General features: G+C 40.7%; 1 protein-coding gene across 4 annotated transcripts in view; it reads left to right on the top strand.

Annotated features, from left to right (window-relative positions):
• LOC140200886 (uncharacterized) overlaps positions 1–20,675 on the top strand; it is a 78,688-nt gene that overhangs the window by 45,007 nt on the left and 13,006 nt on the right. For all 4 annotated transcript variants that reach the window (XM_072264528.1, XM_072264530.1, XM_072264529.1 and 1 more), the window contains 6 exons: positions 108–374; positions 2,969–3,307; positions 4,986–5,255; positions 7,973–8,080; positions 18,422–18,508; positions 18,974–19,060. In XM_072264528.1, coding sequence (XP_072120629.1) covers positions 108–374; positions 2,969–3,307; positions 4,986–5,255; positions 7,973–8,080; positions 18,422–18,508; positions 18,974–19,060 — 1,158 coding nt within the window. The remainder of the gene's footprint in view (positions 1–107; positions 375–2,968; positions 3,308–4,985; positions 5,256–7,972; positions 8,081–18,421; positions 18,509–18,973; positions 19,061–20,675) is intronic.

Here is a 20,675-nt window from a genome sequence, read left to right as displayed (position 1 = left end):
CATTCAGTCAACTATCTGCTCGTAAGAAAAAGAGGTTTCCACCTGCGTGGAGCAGTTCAGAGAGCCTGTGGGGAACTGAACCACACATCATGTGTCTGTTTCCACAGTTGAGGCCGACCCTCAGAGACCTGTAATGGGCAGTGACGTCACCCTCAGCTGTACCATCTCCAGACTCCCAGATACCGTCAGTCTTCACTGGAAACCAAGAGGCTCATCTCAGAGGAACGACAACACTGATCAGATCCACCTGAATAACACCGTCTATCTGATGGTCCGACATGTTGGAACAGAAGATCCCAGTCTCTACACGTGGGAAGTGCAGGAAAAAGGCTCCATTGTTCTCACTGGAGACACCAATGTTGGAGTGGATGAGGGTGAGTCCAAAGCTGCCCAGGAGCAGGTATGAAATAGTTGCTGATTATAAACTGTTCCACGTATTGTACAGTGAGCACACAGTCCGCCGTGGGATTTCACTGCAGGGAGTGGTCATTGCTTTTACCACAGGACACAGTGTAACCATAAAATGGTGACACTGAGACTGATAAGACGATTGAGGTGAGCATAGTACTGGACCAGACATAATTACAGTACTGGACTGGCCAGTACGGTACTGGTGTGATCCCAATCTAGATGCCAATTTATACCAACTGTCATCTTCCTGTGTATCATCTGTAAACCGACGTTTCTTTCATATGCGTGTGTTATCTAAAAGCCTGTTAACCTCCATCAACGTGACTGCTTCCATTACTATGCCTGATAACCCATTCCAGCCACCTACCCCCTCTCTGCATAAAATAAGACCATAAGATGATGAACATAGGAGTAGACTTTGACCATTCCCCCACTGAATCTGCTCTGGCATTTCATCACAGCTTATTATGCCTCTCAACCCCATTCTCCTGCCTTCTCCCTGTAACCTTTGACACCCTTACAAATCAAGAACCTATCAACCTCTGCTTTAGATATGCCCAATGACTTTTCCTTCGTAGCCATCTATGGCAACGAATTCCACAGATTCACCACTCTCTGCGTAAAGAAATTCCTCCTCATCTCTGTTCTAAGGTGCATTTTCCTATTCTGAGGCTGTTCCCTCTGGTCTTAGACATCCCACTATAGGAAGCATCCTCTCCATGTCCACACTACGTAGCCCTTTCAATATTTCATGTTTATACTTGCTCCTCATGTCATCTTTAAACTTTCACCCTCCAGCATTAAAAGGCATTTCTTCTCTGGCGAAGCGATTCTGACTGTCAACCCTACCTGTTTCCTCTCAGCCTCATGAATAGAACCGCCCAGGAGGATCAGTAGATTATTTCAATTCGCTTGCAGGAACGCTGAACTGAAATAAACTGAATACTACTGGACTCCTGGTTTGATGTTTGATATTCTATGTGTTGTTCACTGGCTTTAACCTATTTGCACAATTTGCTATTTTTTCCATGCATTGGGTGTTTGATGTTTTCTCAAACAGGTTCCATGGTCTTTCTTTGTTTTGAGGCAGCTGAGGAAGGACGAATCTCAGAGGTGTATTCTGCATACATACTTTGATAATAAATGTACTTCAAATCTTTTGAACCTTGAATCTTTGGAATCAAAGAGACAAAATCCAAGAATGAAGAAAAGTGAATGTCTTCCAGTCTATAATGGAACAGAGAAATATGATGATTATGAAGACACGTAATCCTCTTTTATTGTCATGCATGCATTAAGAAATGATACAATATTTCCTCCGGTGTGATATCACAAAACACAGGACAAACCAAGACTGAAAAAACTGACAAAACCACATAATTATAACATATAGTTACAAACAGTGCAACAATACCATAACCTGATGAAGAAGTCCGTGAGCACTGTAAAATTCAAAGTTTCTCAAATGTCCCACATCTCATGCAGACGGGAGAAGGAAGAAAAACTCTCCCTGCCATGCTGACCACAATCCGACTCTGGGACATCTGAAAACTTCGAGCTCTGATCAGCTCTCCGACACTGAGTACTGAGCACCATCTCTGTCCGAACGATTCGACCTCCTTCTCGGTCGCCAAAAGCAGGCAAGGCCGGGGATTTTGAGGCCTACCCTCCGAAAGATTCACGACCACTCAGTAATGACAGCAGCGAACGGGCGTTTCAGAAATTTCTCCAGATATTCTTCTGTGCTTTCACATCCATTCTCCATCAAATCAGAATTGTCCACGGCCCCTATTTAACAGATACGATATCATTTTCACCGGAGAGCTGCGCACGCACGGTGCGCTGCCATCTTCTCCTCCCGTCTTTAAATACAAACAAATTAAAGGTGCAGATACAAGAGTAGGTTCTTGGCTGAGACGTTTTCTTGGATTCAGTACTGCTGTCCCTCACTCAATTGTTCTGAGTGACTTACACTTAAGGATGTCTTTACTGTCCACTACTATCAGATAGTATTTCTGTCTCCCTGTGTAAGAACCTGCAGTAGTGACAAATGAGTGAAGAGTGTTACAAAACAGAGAGTCAAAACAGTACTACAGGTTTTACCTCCAGTCGCACTGGGGTCCATGTTTGGGGAAGGGAGGCTTTGTTACACAATTTAGCACTTGAGCAATCGGTCCCTAGTTTGGTAGCCAGCTTCGCCATGGGTGGCTGCGGAGGCCAAGTCTTTGGGTATATTTAAAGTGGAGGTTGATAGGTTCTTGATTAGTAAGGACATCAAAAGTTACGGGAGGAAGTCAGAAGAATAAGATTGAGAGGGATAATAAATTAGCCATGATAGAATGGCAGAGCACACTCAATGGGCTGAATGGCCTAATTCTGCTCCTCTGTCTTATGGACTTATGGCATATCACTGCTCCTAGTTGACTTCCCAGTCCCATTGTGGTCTTCCCAGCTGAAATCCCAGAAGATAGCATTTGCCATTGTAGAAAATTTGAAACATCTATTTCTCGACATCAGTTAAAATCTAATTCTTTGTTCCCTGCCCCCCTTTTTGCAGATTTGCGTATGAAGACATACACCATTTATCGGTCAGACAAAGATCTCAGTGAACTTGACCTGATTTGTAAGGTTAGTACTAATCTCATTGAAACCAAATGGACTTGGAGGTCACAACATTTCCAGAATGAAGAAAAGGAAATAGCTTCAACTAACAGATCAGAACCTATCAAGGTCAGCAGGACCTACTTTGGAAATCGATTGGCAGCAATAGAGGGAAAACTGAATGACACAAACTTCAGTCTGAAGATTATCCCTGTGCGATTTGAAGATGCTGGAGTTTTCACATGTTCACTGCAAACTTTTAAATATGTGACCATTGAACTAATCACACTTAAAGGTAGGAGTCAATACATTGCCGCTAATTTCAATGATAATGTTACTGAGGTGCAGAGAGCAGAGTTCATATTTCTGTGAAATTTCCCTGAATATTTCCTTATTTTCATAAGTGTTCCCCCCCAGAACACTTCAGGAGATTATTGGGTGTGGGTGGTGTCTATTAATGGTGGTTGTGGTCTATGAGAATAATGGGAAAGGAGATGGATGGGTGGAGGTTGATGAGGGATTCTCTACTGGGTGAGAGTCTTGATCTGGATTGGGGTGGGGAGGAAGATGCAGTCTAGACCTGTAGTGGGATGGAAAAGTGACAAAAAGGATTTAAGAACCCACCTGCACTTGATTGCCATCCCTGGCCTGGGGCTTGCTTGGCAAGGGTCACCTTAGGTCTTGTAGAAGCAGAACTCACGGGCGGGTAGGAAACTTGCTCCAAGGGTTCTGAGCTACAGCCTCTTGGACCATCAACCCCAGTGAAAATCCAAGAAGTACATAGCCAGGGTCCTCGGTTTCTTAGACACTGGTGAGAAGAGGAACCTGGGACTGGGTATGTAGAGTTGCTGATCCATGTTGTCAGTTCTTGATTTATATTTACATTTTAGCCTTTGTAAATATGGCTACTGTTGTGCCCAAAACTATGGTATGCTTCGTTGAGAACTTTTGCTTCATCTGCCACAAAAGGCAGACTTTCCTGGTGGCTATCCATTTAATTGCACTTCCCATTCCCATTTCGACGTGTTGGTCCATGGCCTGCTCTATGGCCATGATGAGGCTGCCCTTGGGCTGAAGGAGCAACACCTCTGTCTGTGTAATCTCCAACCTGACAGGATGAACATCGATTTCTCCAGCTTGCGGATATTTCTGTTCCCCTGCCCCCCTTCTCCCTTTTTCCATTCCATATTCTGGCTCCTTGCTTATCCTTTCTCTTCTCCTCAACTGCCCATCACTTTCCTCTGATGGCCGTCCTCTATCCCTTTCTCCCATGGCCCACTATCCTCTCCTATTAGATTCCTTCTTCCTCAGCCCTTTATCGCTTCCATCTTTCACCTCCCAGCTTCTGACTTCATTCCCCACTGGCCCACCACTACCCACCTACCTCAAACCTCACCTGGTTTCACCTATCGTCTTCTGGCTTGTACTCCTTTCCTTCCCCCCCACCTTCTTATTCTGGCCTCTCCCCCCTTCTTTTTCAGTCCTGATGAAGGGTCTTGGTCCAAAATGTTGTCTGTTCATTGCTCTCTGTAGGTGCTGGCTGACTTGCAGAGTTGCTCCAGCATTTTGTGTTTGTTACTCTGCTCTGTTGAATCTTTAGTTTTTAAGTAAAAAAAAAAGATTATACTAAACCTCTTAAAATAGGCCCGGAGTTCTTTTGCCCCCAAAAGTCCCTGCTTAATATTTGAAGCCTCCCTGAAGGCTCAAGAATGAGGTAGGTGAAAGGAATTTCCTAAAAATAGTAATTTATCTGTGGTCACTGAGGAGGGTTATCACCAGCACTGTGGGTAAGGACAGAACTGGGAACAATGGCAGCTTAATGAGCAATGTTGCAAAAGCTTAAAGTGTGCAATATAGTTTTACACAGTGATCACAATGCAAATATCAGCTACTGAAAGAGAACGAAATACAACCCAATTGAATGAAAATGCTGGCCATTGTTTACAATCTCAGTGAATTTCTTGTTTTCACAGTCACAGCTGAACCACCTGATGGCATGACTGAGGGAGACACCATTACTCTGACTTGCTCTGTGTCTCGAGTCACTGAATCAATAAGACTTGTCTGGGTCAACAGCAATGGAGAAGTTATGAAAGAGAAAATATTTATGGAGCAGACTCAGGAGGAGAGATCATTACAGCTGAATATTACAGAAGCTACTGGAGACAGAAGGAAGTGGTCATGTGGTTTGTTTCATCAAAATACACCCAAGATTTTTATTCCATATTATCTGAAGGTGAAGAGTAAGTGTCTTGGCAATGGTTGTTTGCGACCTCCACAGAAAGATTTTTGACCATAAAACCATAAGACATAAGAGCAGAATCTCCAGATAGCCATGAAACCAAGAAAAGAAAGAATGGCAGCACGATTATCAACCCATAAATCCCTCCTCCCCGCTCAAGAAAAGCAAACAAAAATGGAACAGGCACATCGACCCCCAAATCTCCCTCCCCCTGCACACAAAAAACAAGAAAGATCAGGTGAAAAACACAGACTATAAAAAACAAAAAGACTGAAAAACGTCTATAGTTCAAATCCATATTCAAAATGCAGAGAACCTGGGAAACATTCTCCAGGAACATCGGCAGGTCTTTCCCTCTCCGGCAACAAGCGATTCCCCCAGCGACCAAAGGCAGTCTCCCCACTCTGGCAGCAGACCGATTCCTCAACAATAAAAGGAAGTAGCTGGTGCTCACCATCAGCATAAGCCTCGATGTTTCAATCTCCCTTGTAGCTGTAATTGGCGAATAATGGAAGCTTTAATCAGCAAAATGGAGTCGAGCATTGGCTGGCTCCACATTGGTTCCACAGCCTGCTCGCCACTAGGTTCCTGCACGCAGCCTCTGCCTCTCAGAGACTGCAGATTGCTGAAACACCCAAACGATCTCCAAGCTGCAAATCACTTGCTCCAACAATTCAAAAATCTCATTCAAGATGAAAAACAAACATAAAAAACATAACAGGCATGAAATATATGGTTTCATGATTTATCCAGAAAATGTTGACCAAAGGAGCGTTATATTCAGGTGCCATCTTGACTGGGCTTATTATCCCTCTGAACCCTTTTCTTCTGCCTTCTCCCCATAATCTTTGATGCCTTTACTAATCAGGAACCTATTGTTCTCTGCTTTAGGTATACATATTGATGGCCTTCACAACCATCTGTGTCAACGAATTCCACATATTCAGCAGCCGCTGGCTAAAGTATTTCCTCCTACTATAGATTCTCCCACTATAAGGAACATCCTCCACGTCCACTCTGTCTAGGCCTTTCAATATTTGATATGTTTCAGTGACTTCCCTGTAATTCTTCTAACCTCCAGCAAGTACAGGCCCAGAGTCATCAAACACTCCTCATACGTTAACCCCTTTATTCGTGAGATCATTCATGTGAAACTCCTCTGTTATCTCTCTAATGTCAGCATATGCTTTTTTTGATAAAGGGCCCAAAACTACTCACAATTCTCCAAGTGCAGTCTAACTTAAGGCCTTATAAAGCTTCAGCATTACAGCGTTACTTCTATATCCTAGTCTTCTCGAAATGGATGTTAACATTGCATTTCCCTTCCATTTGTGTTGAATTGCATTTTTTTCATTACTGATCTTTTATTCTGATAAACTGTATCACTTCATGCCCGACTGTGACTGGACTTCAATCCTAAAGAGTTCTTTTATTTCTCTGGAGCCCTTAGAACCTGAGGAAATTACTTCGACCTGAAACTTTAACTCTATTTCTCTTTCCACAGATGTTGGCTGCTCTGTTAAGCACCTCCACCATTTAAAATTTACATGCTCCTGTTTAGAGAGGATTATAGTTCTAGGTTAATATCCACCCTGTTGAATTCAGTTCTCACCCAGCCACCATTCACATATAAACCAATCTGGCCATTGTACAATGGGAAGCCCCACAGCTGAACCAGATGCCTTGCTGACCAGTCATCTGCAGCCAATGGGAGTCACTGATTGAAACTGGGAACTAGAACTCAGTGTGATTGTTTGAGGACAATTGTAACCCTCCACCCTTTCTGAGTGGGGCCAGTTAATAGTTAATTACCAGCTAACTAGTCAATGTAGTTAATACTGGATAATTTAAAGTGCTTTTGAATGATGTTCAATGCTTGCCCTGTGATCTGGGGCTGTTCTCTTTGGAGTGAAGAAGACTGAGAGATGACTTGATGGAAGTATATAGATGATAACAGGCACAGGTAGCCTGAGACTTTTTTTTTCCAGAGCAGAAAAGATTAATCAAAGGGGACATAATTTTAAGGTGAATGGAGGAAAGTGTGATGGGGATGTCAGAGGTATGTTCTTTACCCAGAATGGTGGGTGTGTAGAATGACCTGCCAAGGGTGGTGGTTGATGCAGATACATTAGGGGCATTAAAAAACTCTTTGATAGGCACATGGCTGATAGCTGATAGAAAAATAGAGGGTTATATAGGAGCAGTGGGTTAGATTGATCTTTTTTCATTCATTCATTCATTCATTTATTATGTGCCATGTTGTATGATCATGGTCTTGACCATGATTGTTCTTGGCAAATTTTCCTACAGCAGTGGTTTGCTATAACTTCTTCTGGGCAGTGTCTTTTCAAGGTGGGTGAACCCAGCCATTATCAATGTCCTCAGCGATTGTCAGTGGTCTTGTGATATGCACTAGTTCCTTGTACGACCATCCACCGCCTGTTCCGATGGCTTCAAGTGACTCTGATCGCGGGGCTAAGCAGGTGCTACACCTTGCCCAAGAGTGACCTGTAGGATAGCAGAGGGAAGGTGCGCCTCACACCTCCTTTGATTTACTTCCACCCCACCACCTGAGATTGATCTTAGAGTAGGTTAGAAGGTCAGCACAACATAGTGGGCTGAAGGGACTATACTGTGCTGTAATATTCTATGTTCTACTGTATATTGAATGCTCTAAGCTAAAAACTAATGTGAAATCTGTGCTTATTGTTTTGACAGTGAATAGCTATTCTAAACACGTCACTGTTGTAATCACTTGGGTTGTGGCCCTTCGCCTCATCATTATCCTGGTAATGGTGTTGTGTCTAAGGAAGTGTAAGCTCACAGGTAAGCTGTTTGAATGTAGCACATGATACAAAAAAAAACTAATAATAACTATTTTATCTTTTTTGGTTTGCTGAATAATGGTCACATGAAGCAGTTACTGTGTGGCTGGTAATGTTGTATTAGAAAATTTGTGTAAAACTTCAGGCAGTTTTCTGCAGTGGTCTGACCACCTAGTGACTGTTATCCCTCCAAGTGTTGTCATCTTGTCACAGCAGAGGGTCTTCTGAGTTCCTGAGATTTTGAGAGCGATGCTGTCTGGAGTTTAGCCGTCTGGCTGTTAGCTCCTTGTAGGGTCACCCCTGGCGGTAAAGACAAAGGGCAGATTCCAGACAAAGTGTAATCCAACCAAGACCTCAGCAGTGAAGCTGGCAGATTATGATAACGCGTCGCAACAGCAGTGAAGACTGGAAAGATGGAGCAGTGAAGAGTCCCCAGTCATCTTGCATTCCATGACCCCAATCTGTCAAGGACCGTATGATGGCTGCCACTGCATTAGCTTCTCCACGTTAAACAAAGTCACGCACAGGCATTCTCCATTAAGGGACTCCACCCTAACATCCAAGTTTTAAGTCCTGCGGTGATCAGCAGATGATGAAGGGGGCAGGACTGTCAGTTTTGCATGAGCCCAGGATATGTGGTGTTGCATTTACAAAAGGCAATTGAAGGAGGAGAAATGTGGTTACTCATGCCCACACTACTCCATAATATGTGGGTCCTGGATCAGCCTCTACAGCCACTTAAAGAACCACCAATGGACAATTCCTGAGAGAACATCATACTTGACTCGAGCGATCGCACTACTGTGACTACTATTGACTGTTAGCACCGCTGGGGTAAGCCAATGCCAACTGAATATGGTCAGAGTGCTTGTTGGCACACAGTCAGTGTGGTGTTCTGCTGTCAACCCTGGAACATCTGGACAGCAAAGATGCATACCTCAGGATGCTCTTTTTCAACTACAGCTCAAAATCTATATACTACTAAAACTCTCATGCTCTGTCTGTCTGTTTGTGACCTCCAACTAGCGCAAATGGTGCATTACAGCGGCACTTTTTTTTGGCTAAATCGAATTAAAATGTGCTAACTTACAGAATGCAGGCAAAGTTCAGGGTTATATATTCATATAAAATTGCTCATTTGCAAAAATTAACAGGCTCCCTTTTAGTCATACTTATTGATCCTGGGGGAAATTGGTTTTCATTACAGTTGCACCATAAATAATAAATAGTAATAGAAATAGTAATAGTAATATTACTATTAGTAAATAGTAATAGTCATAGAAATAATAAATAGTAATAGAAAATAATAATAAATAGTTAAATAGAAATATGTAAATTATGCCAGTAAATTATGAAATAAGTCCAGGACCAGCCTATCGACTCAGGGTGTCTGACCCTCCAAGGGAGGAGCTGTAACCTGAGAGCCGATCCGCCATCATGGAATTCAGGATTCGACAGCCCTACGCATGCGCACAGCCAGCCTCATCAGCGACACCTACCAGAGCAAAAGGGCAGGGTAGCTCTATTTCAAGGGGTCACATTCTGCTAATCACCATCAGCATCTGAAGGATTGGGACAGATCTAACTGCCACCCATCTATAAGAGGTAATTAAATCTTATTGTAGTGATGTACTTCGAGACACCCATAAAACCATTTGCTGCAGTCAAAGGACAGTGGTCACTATATCACATCTATTTAGGAGAGTGCCAACCACATCATCAAGAATAATCAGCATCTTTGGTGTTACTGCTTCGTATCTTCTATCCAGCATTAGGGTAAAAAAAAATGCTCAGCCTAATTATGCTGTGTGGAAAGGGAAGGGGGACATTATGGTCAGGAGATGACGCCAGATGTCGTCGAGAAGTGGCAAGGGGAGGGAGAGAACAAGAATCGGATGAGGCCAGGGCCGCATGACTCCAGGAGAGAAGAAGAGACAGAGAAGGAGAGGCATGCACGTTTCCAGGATCAGAGACAAAGATCAAACAGCAGAAGAGACAAAGAGACAGGGAATGAAAGGACTGCACGTCTCCAGAATGACATCAAGATGCACAAGGGTAGCAGATAAATCAGAAATGATGCCATCAAAAGTGTCCTTCGTTAAACAAGGAGGCACCATATTTGCTTTGCTATGCATCGTTCTTCTTTAATAAACTGAGGTTTTCTACTTCAGTTTCCAAAGCAAAGCGATACCAATAGCATTCAGGAAAATTTAATGTTCATTCTGGTCACATCAGACTGCACTACCCTTCTCTCAAAGGGTGCCCCAACGGGTCACCCCATTGTCTGGTTTAATACTACCATCCCCTCAAAACTATATAGGTATATAATACATATACATCAGTGCAATCACTCGAGTCGAGTGTGATGTTCTCTTAAGGAGTTGTCTATTCGTGACTGTGGATGCTGATCCAGGTTAACACTTGACCTACAGATCTGTTAGGGTTGTCTTCTGTATCTGGTGTTCCTCCTCTTTCTTTTTCTTTATCAATCTTTTTATTAATTTTAAAAAAGTACATATATACAAACAAGAGGATTATCTCAGATATCTATATTGATAACAATACATATAAAAAGTAAAATAAACATTATTAAGATCATACATAGTATTAATCTAATAGTATATAATAAAAATAAGATAATCAATTCTCCTCTTATTATTTCATAAAAAGATAAAGAAACTTTTGTAATTTATATATATATATATAAAACCCCACAATTCTCAATAAACAAAACCAAAAATTAATTTAATAAAAAGAAAAAGAGTAAAAAAGGGGACTGGGCAGCCCATATTAAGTGTAAAAGCAAGAAAAAAGAAAAACTTTCTGATCAAGTCCAAAGTTTCAAGAAAGTAACTGGAAGAGCAATAAATCAAACCATATGAAAATATTGAATAAAAGGTCGCCAGGTTTCTTCAAATTTAAACGATGTATCAAATGTCCGACTTCTTATTTTCTCTAAACTTAGACAGGACATAATGGAGGAAAGCCAATAAAAAACAGTAGGTGGATTAGAGTCCTTCCATTTAAGCAAAATGGCTCTCCTAGCCAATATAGTTGTAAATGCTATCATCCGTTGAGCGGAAACAGGAACACATTCTGCTTCCGGTGGAATGATCCCAAAGATTGCTGTAGGTAAATTCGATTGTAGGTCAAAATTCAAAACTTTTGATAAAGTTTTAAAGATATCTTTCCAAAAATTACCTATCTTGATACAAGACCAAAACATATGAGTTAAAGTAGCCACCTCAATATTACATCTGTCGCAAATAGGATTAATATTGGGAAAATACGGGCTAATTTATCCTTTGTCATACGTGCCCGATGTATTAGCTTGAACTGTATCAAGGAATGACGGGCACAAATAGATGAGATATTTACCAAATGAAAAATTTTATCCCATTGATTATCTGAAAGTGACTCTCGAAATTCCAATTCCCATGCACCTTTAATTTTATCGTTAGATACCTTTTGTAAATTCAATAACCATTTATAAATTATAGCTAACAGTCCTTTTCGAGATGGTTTAACTGGAAAAAGAGTATCTATCATATTAAGTGAATAAGCAGAGGGAAAATTTGGAAGTAAACTAGGTAAAAAATTCCTAATTTGTAAATATCTAAAAAGTGTGCATTAAATAAGTCATATTTGTCCATTAACTGAGTGGGAGACATTAAACAATCCCCCATAAACAAATCTAAAAAAGTTATTATTCCTTTGGTTTTCCAAATTTAAAAGGTCTGATGGGAAATTGATGGTTTAAAAAATAATTAAGATGGATTTTTACTAGAAAGAACAAAGTTATTAAACTCAAAAAATCTACGAAACTGAAACCAAATTCTTAATGTATGTTTAATAAAGGGATTAAGGTCTCGACTACCAATCTTAGAGAGCAAAAAAGGAAGAGAAGCTCCCAGTAAAAAGGCCAAAGAATACCCCTTCCCTAGTTTTTCTCCAAATCCACCCATAAAGGACAGTCGTGTATGTCTGAATAATGAATCCAGAATGAAATATATCGAATATTAATTGCCCTGTAATACATTCTAAAATTTGGCAAAGCCATGCCACCATGTTTTTTTTAAATTTCTACAATAGAGGTTTACTCAATCTATGATTTCTATTATTCGAAATATTTGATAACATTTTAGAGTATATTCTATCAAAAAACCGTTTAGGAACAAAGGAAGGGATTGCTTGAAATACATACAAGAACATTGGTAGCACTATCATTTTAATAGCATTAATTTGACCAATTAATGATAATGTCATAGGAGACTACTTAGAAAGTATTTGTTACGTGTATTCAATTAATGGGAGGAAGTTATATTTATACAGGTCCTTAAAATTTTTGGTAATTTTAATGCCAAGATAAGTAAAGTTATTTTTAGCAATGCTATAAGGAATTTGATAGTATTGATCCAAGTAGTTATTAATAGGAAATAACTCACTTTTATGCAAATTTGATTTACATCCAAAAAAACTACTAAATTCAGAAAATATAGATAACATAGAAGGAATAGATTTCTTAGAATCTGAAATATAAGCTAACAAGTCATCTGCATACAACGAAACCTTATGCACTTTATCTCCTCTCTTAATACCTTGAACATTGTTGGAGTCCCAAAGGGCAATAGCAAGAGGTTCTAAGGCCAGGTTGAATAACAGCGGACTAAGAGGACAACCCTGCCGGGTACCTCTGTATAGCTTAAAATAAGGAGATTTTTGATTGTTAGTTATAACTGCCGCCGTAGGAGTTTAATAGATCAGCTTATTCCAGGAAATAAAACCTGGACCAAAATTAAATCTTTCCAAGACATCGAATAAATAAGACCACTCTACCCTATCAAAGGCTTTCTCTGCTTCAAGGGAAACGACACATTCGGATTCTTTAGATGGAGAGGAGTGAATAATGTTCAATAATCTCTGAATATTGAAATATGAGTATCTATTCTTAATAAATCCAGTTTGATCCTTAGAAATAACCTTAGGTAAAATATTCTCGAGCCTGATAGCCAAAATCTTAGAAAGGATTTTAGAATCCACATTTAATAAGGAAATTAGTCTGTAAGAGGCACATTCAGATAAATCTTTTTCTTTTTTGAGAATTAATGAAATTGATGCCTCATAGAAAGTTTTCGAAAGGGTCCCAGAGGATATAGAATCAGTGAAAATTTGGCATAAATGAGGTGTAAGTATTTCAGTAAAAGTCTTAAAAAATTCTACTGTAAATCCATCCAGTCCCGGAGCTGTACCTGATTGAAAAGAGGGTATAGCCCTTACCATTTCCTCTCGTTTAATAGGCGCATCTAATGTATTCATATCTTGAGTAGAAATTTTGGGTATATTCAATCTTTGCAAGAATCTATTCATAAAAGTAGAATAGTCTGGAAAAACAGATTTATAAAGGTTAGAGTAAAAATCCAGAAATACCTTATTAATTTCCTGATAATCTGATGTTTCAGTTCTATCAGTTCTTTGTATTTTCCAAATCTGCCTTCTAGCCGTAGATGCATTAAGTTGACCGGCGAACAATTTAACTGACTTATCCCCATGTATATAAAATTGACTTTTATATTTCAAAAGTTGCTGCTCAATGGGAAAAGTCAGAAGCAGATCATACTGTGTTTGACCTAGGTGTTACTGAATAAATTTATCTATTTCTTTAATCCTGTTAGTAATCACAAAAAGTTCTGCTTTAGTTTTCCTTCTTAAAGCTACTGAACGTGAGATTATCTGTCCCCTAAGAAAAGATTTTATTGCATCCCAAATAACCAAATTTGACATACCCTCATCCTTCCTATGGATATGAGTCTCTTGCACAAAAATAATATCAGCTTGAAGTGTTTTTAAAATTTCTTAACGATCTTTCTATGCTTAATAGGTTGGTTCAAACCATTCAGGTTCCAAGAGATTATAATAATTTTATTAACATCTATAATAGGGCTTTAATGTAAGATTTTATAAAATAAGTTAGTGCGCTGGCACAGACCACACCCGCAGGGAAGGACAAATTATCGATTCAATCAAAGAGGGAAAAAACAACATGATTGACAGGAAAACCTCTCAGGACTGCCCAGTCGAAAAAACCTAAACTAATAGCGCCACTCCCCTCCCCCCAAATCCCGTAAACCGTCCTATAGGCGGACAGCATGCAAACTATAATCCCTTAATCCCCGTCTCCAATAGGTAGACTCTTTTTAAAAAGCTGTACGCTAACACCACTGACTAAAGACACAACAACACATACATGAAGAAATAAACAAATTCCAAATATGTTGCTATTATGTCTAACAGAGGTTAAAACGCAGTTAACGGTGGCCATCTTAAATTCATTTAATAAAAATTGATCACATATTCAAAAAAGATAGATCCAACCAAATAATATGTTATGACTAGTGTTGAACTCTTACAAATCCTAAAGGAAAAAGTAAAACAGCTGTAGCCTCCTGGTAAGCCTCAGCTCACTTTCGTCTGGGGGAGCAGCCTTTGGCCCCGCCAAACTGAGTAATCAAGTTTGTGTAGATGCTGTGTGATTTACCCCACCATGCCAATTAACAGACAGTACAGCATATGCAATTAAATGATTACACTTTATAGATCTTACTGGAACTATGTAATTAATGGAGATACAATATAAAAGGAAAGTAAAAGGCGGCAAACTTATCAAAGTTCAACCACTTCGTGCACAACCGTTGGAGCTCAATTAACAGGGTCTTCTTTCTACCATGCAATCTCCTCCGACCACCTCGACCCGCCGCCTGGGACCAACCACGGTGGTCGACCAGAGCGCGTCCAGCCCATCCTTTCTCTTCGGTTCTCCTCCAGAAGAGGAGAACCAGCTTACAGCATTGCACCTCCTCTCTCTGTCACCATTGCGCCTTCTCCCACAAAGCCGCGAAAACAATAGCTTACAATCACACAAGAAAGAATAACATCTATCCCAATTGGTTAGCAAATGAATACAATTCTCATTATCAGTAATATAACCCAAACAAGCTGCTAGAGAGAAAACGACTGTCTCAGCAGTTAACATCACAGAGAAGCCATTTTATTTTTAACATGACAAAGAAACCATTTTATTAGCTTAGCAATAACATAAAAGAAGAAACCCCTTACACAGCCAAAGTGAAGTCTGGACAATCATAAAATGCAAATTGAACTTTCAACGATCCAGCTACAAACTACTCCCAGCCGATGATTAAGTGTTTAAGTTGCTTGCAAAACGGGCTTAAACTCCTTTATAAATTTCCAAGCCTCTTCTGGGGAGTCAAATCGTTTTGGGCAGGCATTAGGCGGGGAAATTCTCAAATGAGCTGGATAACGCAAAGAGGGACGACAGTTCTTCTTATAAAGTTCAGCCATGCCTCCCCCTCCCCCTCCCACTTTCAAATCTCTTACTAGCTCTTCTTTCAGTTAGTCCTGATGAAGGGTCTTGGCCCGAAACGTCGACTGTACCTCTTCCTAGAGATGCTGCCTGGCCTGTTGTGTTCACCAGCATTTTTTGTGTGTGTTGCTTGAATTACCAGCATCTGCAGATTTCTTTGTGTTTGCGTTTTTATCTTCCCGATATTTAATTCTTTCTGCATAAACCTCTGGGGCAAAATCTTCAACTACGCGGATCTCCACTCCATTAGTATAAATTAGCTTCCCCCGCTTCCTAGCGTCTCGAAGACTTGCTACTTTAGTAGTAAGGTAATGCAAACATAGAATGACAGGGTGAGGTTTCAACTCAACGGAAGACTTTGGGCTAAGGTGAGCTCTACCTATCATCGGAGGAGCTTCAAGTATCTCACTAAAAAGTGAGTATAGCATATTCATGAAAAACTTCAGTGGCTCACCGATTTCCATGTTTTCAGGCAAACCCAGTTAGCAATTGATCCTACGACTTCTGCTTTCCAGATCTGTCGTTTTCTTCTTAATTCTTAATAATACCGAATAAAGCTCAAGAATTTTCTTTTCTTTTCTTTTCCATAGTAGATATCTTTAATTCTTGTTCACTAGTCACTTGATTCACTGTAACCTGTTCTCTTCTGATTCTATTAGTGTCCTTTTTAAGCATCTGATAGCTCCTCCTCTGTACTGGTGAGACTTGACACAGATTGGAGGACCATCTTGTCAAGCATTTTCACTCCATCCAGAACAAGTTGGATCTCTCAGTGACCCACCATTTTAAATTTTAATTCCAATCCACATTCCGATATGTCAGTCCATGACCACTTCTACTGCTCGATGAGGCTCCTCTCAGTTTGGGGAGGCAACACCTCATATTCCATCTGGGTAGCCTCCAAGCTGATGGCATGAGCATAATTACCCCCCACTTCCATTCCCCACTCTGGCTCCGCTCTTGCCTCATCTCTTCTCACCAGCCTACTACTTCCCCTTGGTGCCCCTCCTCCTTCGCTTTCTCCTGTGATCCACACTCCTCACTTATCAGATTCCATCTTCTCCAGTCCTTTATCATTTCCACTTATTACTTCCCAGTTTCTTACTCCATCCCCTTCCCCACACACCTGGCTTCACCTATCACCTTCTAGCTTATACTCCCTCCCCTTCCCCACACACCTGGCTTCACCTATCACCTTCTAGGTTATACTCCCTCCCCTTCCCCACACACCTGGCTTCACCTATCACCTTCTAGGTTATACTCCCTCCCCTTCTCCACACACCTGGCTTCACCTATCACCTTCTAGCTTATACTCCCTCCCCTTCCCCACACACCTGGCTTCACCTATCACCTTCTAGGTTATACTCCCTCCCCTTCCCCACACACCTGGCTTCACCTATCACCTTCTAGTTTATACTCCCTCCCCTTCCCCACACACCTGGCTTCACCTATCACCTTCTAGTTTATACTCCCTCCCCTTCCCCACACACCGGGCTTCACCTATCACCTTCTAGTTTATACTCCCTCCCCTTCCCCATGCACCTGGCTTCACCTATCACCTTCTAATTTATACTCCCTCCCCTTCCCCACGCACCTGGCTTCACCTATCACCTTCTAGTTTATACTCCCTCCCCTTCCCCACACACCTGGTTTCACCTATCACCTGGTTTATACTCCTTCCCCCTCCCCACACACCTACGAGGGGTGATTGATAAGTTTGTAGCCTAAGGAAGGAGTCAATTTTAGAAAACCTAGCACACTTATTTTTCAACATAGTCCCCTCCTATATTTACATACTTAGTCCAGTGGTCATGGAGCATACGAATTCCTTCTTTGTAGAAGTTGCCGTCTTGGATCTCCAAAAGTGGGCCACAGCAGGGGCGATTGATAAGTTTGTGACCGAAGGTGATGAGTTATACAGCTCTCGTTACATGCACGTGCAGTTCAACTCTTTAAGTGATTATGCAGAAAGTTTGAAGTGAATAACTCATCTCCCTCTACCTTAGGCCACGAACTTATCAATCACCCCTGCTGTGGACCACTTGCTGGAGGTCCAAGATGCCGACTTCTACAAAGAAGGGATCCGTATGCTCCACGACCACTGGACTAAGTGTGTAAATGTTGGAGGGGACTATGTTGAAAAATAAAAGTGCTAGGTTTTCTAAAATTGACTCCTTCTACTTTAGGCCACAAACTTATCAATCACCCCTCGTAGCTTCACTTATCACCTAGTCTATACTCCATCCCCCTCCCCACACATCTGGCTTCACCTGTCATCTGGTTTATACTCCATCCCCCTCCCCACACACCTGGCTTCACCTGTCACCTGGTTTATACTCAATCCCTCTTCCCACACACACCTGGCTTCACCTGTCACCTGGTTTATACTCCATCCCCTTCCCCACACCTCCTTATTCTGGCATTTTCCTCTTTCTTTTCCAGCCCTGATGAAAGGTCTCAGCCAGAATTTTCGTCTATTTTTTCCTTTTCTGCATGCTGCCTGACCTGTTGAGTTCCTCCAGAACTTTGTGTGTTATTGTTGCTCATTGCCAAATTATTATACAGATTTTTATTGAAATTTTCAATTTTAATTTATTTTTAAAAATCTGAATAAGATCATATGCAAATTGAACCTGTGCTTTCTGGACTATAAGATAAAGCCTCAGAGAGTGTCAGTTAGCCATGACAGTGGCCTTGTCCCTTATTTAAATCAAATAGGTGCTTATTACCTGAAGTGGGGGTTGACCACAAGCAAATATCATTTAGCTAAAAACAATTGGACGGCAAGCAAATCAACATTTGTACGGCGTGACTGCAAAAATATTAATTGCACAGTGTCATAATTTTTGTTGCACTTGGAACAGGTTTCAGAAAATTTTCAGTTTTGAGTTTGTGCTGCTGAATCGATGAAACTGAAAGGAAAGTGAAATTAATTTTAAGAAACGTTCTTTGTCTGGACAGATTTGGAAAAGCAGAAACAATCAGAGGGAAACGTACAAGAAGAATCCCACCTTTATTCAAATGTCAATGAACTCCATCAAATCCAAGGTATTACTGAAAAATTATTTTGCGTGTGTGTTCCATTTGCTTATGGCAGTTCAGGTTTCCCTTCTTATTACACTATTGTACTTCTATCCTGTTACACCTCAACTGCGAAATGTATTTGTTATTTACTCAGGATGTGATGTGCTTCCATTAATTATAAGGTAAAGCCTCAGAGAGTGTCAGTTAGCCATCTCAGAGGCCTTGTCCCTTATTTAAATCAAATATGTGCCTATTACCTGAAGTGGGAGTTGACTTCAAGCAAATATCATGTAGCTAAAAACAATTGGACGGCAAGCAAATCAACATCTGTACGGTGTGACTGCAAAAATATTAATTGCACAGAGTCATAATTTTTGTTACTCTTGGAACCGATTTCAGAAAATTTTCAGTTTTGGGTTTGTGCTGCTGAATGTATGAAATTGAAAGCAAAGTGAAATTAATTTTAAGAAGAGTTCTTTGTCTGGACAGATTTGGAAGAGCAGAAGCACTCAGAGGGAAACATACAAGAAGAATTTCACCTTTATTCGAATGTCAATGAACTCCATCAAATCCAAGGTATTATTGAAAAATTATTTTGCATGTGTGTTCCATTTGCTTATGGCAGTTCAGGTTTCCCTTCTTATTACACTATTGTACTTTTATCCTGTTACACCTCAACTGTGAAATACATTTGTTATTTACTCAGAATGTGATGTGCTTCCATTAATTATCAGATTTTGCATGTGACATCAATGTCATAATTTTACCTTTATCATCAATCTCTATAAACATTGAGAAACCACAATACTGAACAATCTGAACATGTTTAGCACACCTTGTTTGTCATGGTTTTCCACTAATGATATAAATAATAACCTCACTATATATCCCATTGCACTTCCTCGCTACCTTCTTGGGATATCATAATCCCGTCACAAAGTTTCACCAGCAACTGACATAGCTAATCACAATCTGAGCTAAAGATTTAACCTACCAAGAGCAATATTTGAAGACCATAAAACCATAAGATATAAGAGCAGAATTGGGCCATTTGGCCTATTGTGTCTGCTTTGTCATTTCATCATGGCTAATCCATTTCTCCGTCAATCCCAGTCTCCCGCCTTCACCCATAATTCTTCATGCCCTGACTCAGCAAGAACCAATCAACTTAAATATACGCAGTGACTAGGCCTCCATAGTCAAAGCAATGCTTTCAAGCAATAATGTTTTCTTTCAAACAATGAGTCCATGTTTCTGATCATCCTAGATCTCAATGGTAACAGGTCAAAGTGATTATCCATATTATGATATATTGTCTACCACTCAACACAATTCAACACCACTAATCAGCTTTTAAAATCACTGAAAAGTTTTTAAACAAAAGATTAACTATTGTCTGAACAACAATAGTTGAGCCATATTGCTTTGTCCATAATTGAGCCTACATTTCTCACATTATAATTAGAAATATTTCTTTCCACGATCCAACAAGACACCTTCCCCCGAGTCAAATCATTTTGCTGAATATTCAACTGTCAACAAGAAGCCAAGTCAATATTCCTGGATTTCAGTGCTTTAAAAGGGATAAAGAGGGGGAGAAAAAGGGGAGGAGGGGTGGCATTACTGGTCTAGGATTCTATTACAGCTACAGAAAGGGTGGGTAATGTAGCAGGATCCTCTTTTGAGTCAGTATGGGTGGAAGTCAGAAACAGGAAGGGAGCAGTTACTCTGTTGGGGGTAATCTATAGACTCCTTGGTAGCAGCAGAGATACCGAGGAGCAGATTGGGAGGCAGATTTTGGAAAGTGCAAAAATAACAGGGTTGTTATCATGGGTGACTTTAACTTCCCTAATATTGCTTGGCACCTAATTAGTTCCAAGAGTATGGACGGGGCAGAGTTTGTTAAGTGTGTCCAGGACAGATTCCTGTCACAGTATGTTGACAGGCCAACTAGGAGGAATGCCTTACTATATCTAGTATTAGGTAACAAACCGGGTCAGGTCACAGATCTCTCAGTGGGTGAGCATCTGGGGGACAGTGACCACCACTCCCTGGTCTTCAGGATTATCATGGAAAAGAATAGAATCAGAGAGGACAGGAAAATTTTTAATTGGGCAAGGGCAAACTATGAGGCTATAAGGCTAGAACTTGTGGGTGTGAATTGGGATGATGTTTTTGCAGGGAAATGTAC

The sequence above is a fragment of the Mobula birostris genome, chromosome 7, assembly GCF_030028105.1.
Source record: "Mobula birostris isolate sMobBir1 chromosome 7, sMobBir1.hap1, whole genome shotgun sequence".
NCBI classification, from domain to species: Eukaryota; Metazoa; Chordata; class Chondrichthyes; order Myliobatiformes; family Myliobatidae; genus Mobula; species Mobula birostris.
Note: the sequence above shows the minus strand (reverse complement) of the source record. Positions and strands in the feature narration are given on the sequence as shown.